At 63.1% G+C, this 5,397-nt stretch overlaps 1 protein-coding gene across 1 annotated transcript; it reads right to left on the minus strand.

Annotated features, from left to right (window-relative positions):
* Positions 1-2,613: 2,613 nt before the first annotated feature.
* Positions 2,614-5,295, minus strand: SC5D (sterol-C5-desaturase). Its single transcript, XM_010581430.1, has 4 exons — positions 5,053-5,295; positions 3,955-4,087; positions 3,371-3,471; positions 2,614-3,039 (listed from the first exon to the last, which is right to left on the minus strand). Exons 1-4 carry the CDS (start codon positions 5,260-5,262, stop codon positions 2,614-2,616), a joined length of 870 nt encoding a protein of 289 aa, XP_010579732.1. The 5' UTR covers positions 5,263-5,295.
* Between the last annotated feature and the right edge of the window lie 102 nt (positions 5,296-5,397).

Below are 5,397 nucleotides of genomic sequence, written 5' to 3' on the forward strand. Positions count from 1 at the left end.
GTGCCCCAGGCATGTTTATGTCCACGTGCAGCAGCAGCACAGAGCCGCCGTGAGGAGCCGAGAACATCCGCCGGCGCGTTCGGTGCGCAAACGTCGGTGCAGGCTGGCCGAGGAGCCAGCAAGGCGGAGGGAAATGCAGGTCGCGCAGCGCGTGGAGGCGGGAGCACGACGCACAGTAAAAACAAGGGAATTTGTCGTGGCTGGACAGAGCCATTGGGTGACCTGCCGGACGTCCTGCCCGTGGCACGCAGCCAGTCCCCATAGATTTCCCGCGGGTGTTTTCGTGAGGGCCCAGGTGCAGACAGGTCACCCGCGGGAGGGACGTTGCTGAGAGGCGGTGGGGGCTGGAGGCCCCCCTGTATGTCTCACCTGTTGGCCTGTGGAGCCAGGCAGGGTGAGGAGTCGGCCAGGCTCAGGCTGCCCACAGGCTCTGACACGGCTGGGTTTGGCTGTTGGCCACCTCTCGCTCCCCATGCGTCTTCCCAGGGAACGTCTGCCCCAAGCTGGACACGTGCCCAAACCCCCTGGCTGTTACCCCCAATGGTTTTGCACACATGGGGTTTCAGCATCGGCGAGGCCATCGCCATGCACTAGGCTCAGCAAAGGCGGAGAGATGGGGCCATGAGAAGGCCTGGGGCTCTTCCTGAGGGACTCGTGTTATTAGGGAATCGGGCCCCTGCTTAGCACGGTGGTTTGCACCGGTCAGCGATGTTGTTGCCGTGTTTGATCTGGGCCTCACCTTGACCCTCAGCAGTTCTCTGGGTTCCAAGTTCATTGGCAAACTCAGGTCAGGGTCCCTGCGTGCATAGGAGAGAATGAGTTGTCGTGGGGAGGCAAAAACCGAGCATGGCCCGAGCTGGGGAACCTGCCAGCAGAACGGGACCCTCGGGGTGGTCAGCATGGGGGATCCCGCCAGCATCCCCTCGTGGGACTGGTGTCTGTTGAGATCATCGGGTGCCATGCAGCATGGCAGCGCAGCCTCAAGCCCTACCCTGCCCAGGGGATGGCAGAGACGGGGCGGGCAGCAGAGGTGCTTTGGAGGAGTGTACCAATCTGCACGATCTGGGGAGCAAAGAAAAAGATGGGAATCAGCTGGGACACATAGTACCCTGATGACCAGCTCTGGACCGGTGAGGCCCATGGTGTCGTTGGGCAGTCGGGTTTGGCCGTTTGCACGGCAGGCAGGCTGGCACAAGGTGGAATGTGTGCTAGTGCAAAACCTGCGTGTGTCCCTTAAAGGTGCCCGGCAGGAGCAGGGTAGGTGGTGGCAAGGGTGCAGTTTGTCGGGAAGGGTACTGCTGTCAGCATCCCGCCTTGGGCTGGGAAGCTGAGAGCTGGGTGCCGTCGTCATGCAGGGATGCAGTCAGGTGTAAGGAGGACCGGGGGAGCGGAGGCAGCTCTGTCCGCTCTACCCATGAACGGCGGCGCCGAGCGCGTTACCTGCAGCGTGCCGTGCAGTTCCCGGTGGCATGGCGGGAGGCCGGGGAGCCCTGCGTCCCCCACGCACTTCTCACCCGGCTGGGTCGAGCCCTCGCGGCCGGCCCACAGGAGGAGTCGTGGGGGCTGGCTGCTGGTGACGTTTTCCCCGTCCCCTTTGTCATTTTGGCAAGAGGGGAGGGGGTGATGCGCATATTTGCTCCCAGAACGGCACGGGGTCAGCCTGTTGTGGGTGTTGTAGGGGAGAAACAGGGTGCCCCAGCAGGCTTTGTACAGCATCAGGAGCGATGGTGAAGGGACCAAACGGCAGCCAAGTTGGCGAGCGAGATTTATTGAACGCGGATCAGACCCAAAGGCAGGGTGACCAGGTTTCAGCAGAAAGCACGCCGGCCGTTAAGGGGGAAAGCCAGCCACGAACCCTCAAGCGAGGAGAAGCCTCGCCCCTTGTCTCTGGGTGCCTGTTTGTCCTTTTCCCTGCCTCAATGTTCTCAGGGAGCTCGAGGGACTCATGGGACTCAGAGCCCATCTTTGTCCTACAGGCATGCTGTCGCTAGGATATGTCCCATCAGCGCCCTGCGGGATGTCCCCAGGAGAGAGGAAGGAGAAGAGCGTGTCGAGCACCAGGGAGTCCCACCCCATCTCAAGGCCGAGCCCTCGCCATGCCGAGGAGCCGTCGCCGAGGACCCGTGCCGCCTCTGAAAGGTAGGCGCTTGCGTCTTTTTTTCGCGTAACACAGCTCAGAAAAAGATGCGGTGGTGTCAGCCTCTCGACTCGACTTGTCCTGACGGACTCCACGACGGCGAATCGGCAACAGCAGCCTGCAGCACAGATGGACGGAGACCCTGCCACAAGCCACGTTCCTCTTGTATTTGTGCCGTGTTATTGTTCTTTTTGTAAAGCAGCAGCACAGTACTAAAGCAGGGCAGGGACCTTAGCAGAGATCCAAAGGCAGCCAGGAGCGGGGCAGGTCTGTGGCATAGAGCGAGGCTGGCCACTGCCGTTTCAGGAGCAGGGGTGGGCCGGAGCGCTCGCCAAGAATCACCCCACACCGGTCACGCCATTGGGGGACGGGGGCTTTTTGTCCGTGGGAAAATCATCTCGAGAGGCCGGGGAGGAATGGGAAGAGATCCAGCTGGGGAATCTCATCCCACAGAGGGGCCGGGCCGTTGGGGAACCCTACTCGGTCTTGTCAGCCGGGGGGCCGCTGGATGCCCCCGGGCCTTTCTCTCGGAGCTTGCGTAAGTAGTCGTGGGGGCCTTTGCCCTCGAAGGCCGTGGGGCTCTTGTAGGAGCCGCCGATCTTGTCCCAGAGGGTGAAATACTGCCCGTAGTTGTAGTCAAAGTACAAATGGTGGTCGGTGTGGTGGGCCGAGCCATTGATGACGTGCCGCAGGAGGCGGGGGACGCGGTAGTCGCCGTCGTGAATGGAGATGGTCCAGACGTTGACGAAGATGTAGAGGCCCAAGTAGGTGACTTTGTGCAGGGGAAAGAGGAAGGGGTAGATGTGGTAGGGCAGGCTCTGCATGAAGCCGTCGACAGGGTGGAAGGCGTGGCTGGCGAAGGGCGTCGCGATCTTCCAGAGATGGTGGGGCTTGTGGAATCGCTGCGGGGAGAGGGCACTACATCAGTCCCTGAGGCAGGGGCAGGCACGGGGACCGTGCGGGCCCCCTCCTTTTAGGGGGTCCCCTGGCTGGGGACGGACCCGCTGCCTGGGAGCCGACGGCCATCGCCGCCCAAAGGGCGGGAGAGGGACACGTGCCCTGACAGGCTCTCAGCTCCCAACGCATCGTGAACCAAGGTGAGGCAAGGCCTCGTTTGGCTGGGCGGAGCCTGCCATTCTCCCTGGGGCACGCCTTGCCCGGGAGGACCAGCTTGGCCATGGCTCCAGCATGGGGCGAGGGCTCTCGCCCAGAGCCTGCCATCCCATCTCGTACCTTATAGAACAGTTTGTGGTGGAGAGCACGGTGTATCCAGTAGATGCCCATGTCGGTGAAGAGGAGGAAGGACAGCATGCTGAGGAAGACGCCTGACCAGCCTGGGGGAACAGAGACATTAGAGGCGGTGCCGGTGGAGCCGGGGCCGTGAAGGCGCAACCCCTCTCACGGCGGGGGGCACGCACGAGTCGAATTGGGGTCGGTCCCGTTGAGGAGAAGCAACGAGAGGGTCGGACGAGAGCCTCCCGTGAATCGGGAAAAGCGAGCGGGGTACCGAGTTGTCAGGAGCCACTCCCAGGGAAGGGAAGGCCTTCTTTCCGGGGGGGGGGAAGCCTGCGTCAAGCAGGCTGGTGTGCCCCATCCACAAGCTGTTGGGGATGGGCACCTCCTCAAGTGGGTCAAAAGAGGACTTTGGATTACAACTAACAGATGGGACTGGCTTGAGGTGGGAGGTACCTGGATGGATTTTTTGGGGCTCATACAAGGTGTGCCATCATCAGGAGAAATGGGGGGGCCAAAGGAGGTGACACGGGTGTCAGGGAGAGGGTGCCGGCCGGTTGAAGGGGTGTGGGGGAGCGGCTCACCGTATGGGGAGTCCTCAATGTTGTCGTAGAGCTTGCTGTAGCCCCGCACCTCGGCGAAGAACAGGGCGACAGTGGGCACACTGATCCAGGGGAGGGAGCGCAGCGCGTAGGTGATCTCCCGACGCACCTGGTTCTGCAGGGGGGGCAGTGGAAGAGAAGCGTCAGTGGGAGAGGGAATACTGGGAGCTGGGCAGAGACCCGAGAGCCCCAACGCCCTGGCCCTTCGTGAGATAGGGAGGGCCGGCGCCGAGGCACCAGTCGGCCTTTGGCACAGGCGCTTTGCCGCATTGTCTGCGCTGCAGCGTGCCACCTGTCTGGGGAGAGCCATGCTCAGGGCAGGGCTGGCACCAGGTCTAGCACGTTGTGCAAGCGGTACTTGTTTCTGGTCAGGGATGACCAAAGGGCCTCTGTCGGCAGGCACCGGAGGGCCGACAGGGGCTGTCTCTGCCACCGGTCCGGCAGCCATCAACTTGCAAAAATGGGGTTCCGAGATGGGGGTTGGTCTGTGAGCGTTGGCGGCCAGCCGCAGCGAGAGAGCTCGTACCGCTGTCCCCCGGGGAGTGACGCGTGCTGGGGAACACGGGGCGTGAGGTGGGCACGGTCGGTTTGGACACGTACAGGGATGGTGTGCTTTTGGAGCAGCTGGGGACCGCCGGGCTGCCGCCGTGTCTGGAGCGAGGTGGTTTGTGGTGGTCGAGGGTGGAGAGAGGGACGTGATGGGTGTGTGTGTAGGGCTGGGTGTTTAGCAGATGGTCTGGCATCTCTGCCGGGCCCCGACATCAGCGGGTCAGTGGCAGGCTCTGAGCTGTGTCCTCGTGTCTTCCAGGGGCTTCTAGGGGCTCGGTTTGGTGGTCTGGGGCGGGGGGCGGCGTGTGTGTGTGTTTCATAAGTGGCGTGCGGGGCAGGGGTTGGTACGTGGGAGAAAAGTATCCCTTCAGGCACGAGGGTGGATAGCAAATGGGCAGCAGGGACAGCATAGCGTCGGCACGTGTCATTTGGAGCGGCCTCCAACCGGAGGATGGCGAGAGGGACGCCAGTGGCACGCGGCAGGGCCGGGGCGAGGTGGGGTACCGGTGGGGTGGGGTGGGGCGCACCCACCTCTAGGAACTGGGGATGTTTCTGGAGTTCATGGTCAAAGATGAAGTAGTAGCTGAGGGTGCCGAAGAGCAGGTAGAGGGCGAGTGCCCCCAGGTTGGTGATGACGAAGAGGCTGAGGAGCTGGCGGCAGGGCTCGCCTTCGGGCCAGCCGGTGGGGTACACGTAGGGCGTGAGGAGGTGCCGGTCGGCGGCGTCCAGGACCAGATCCATGGCGGCTCCTGCGGGGAAGAGAGAGGGTCGGTGGGACCGCTTGTGGAAAGGGCCCGGGGGGATGTCGGCGCACGGTGCTGGGGGGGAAGAGGCGGTCAGCGTGTTTTGGGGGCACAGGCGAGACGGCAAGTCGTC

Source organism: Haliaeetus leucocephalus, unplaced genomic scaffold (assembly GCF_000737465.1).
Source record: "Haliaeetus leucocephalus isolate CR32 unplaced genomic scaffold, Haliaeetus_leucocephalus-4.0 Scaffold773, whole genome shotgun sequence".
Lineage (NCBI taxonomy): Eukaryota > Metazoa > Chordata > Aves > Accipitriformes > Accipitridae > Haliaeetus > Haliaeetus leucocephalus.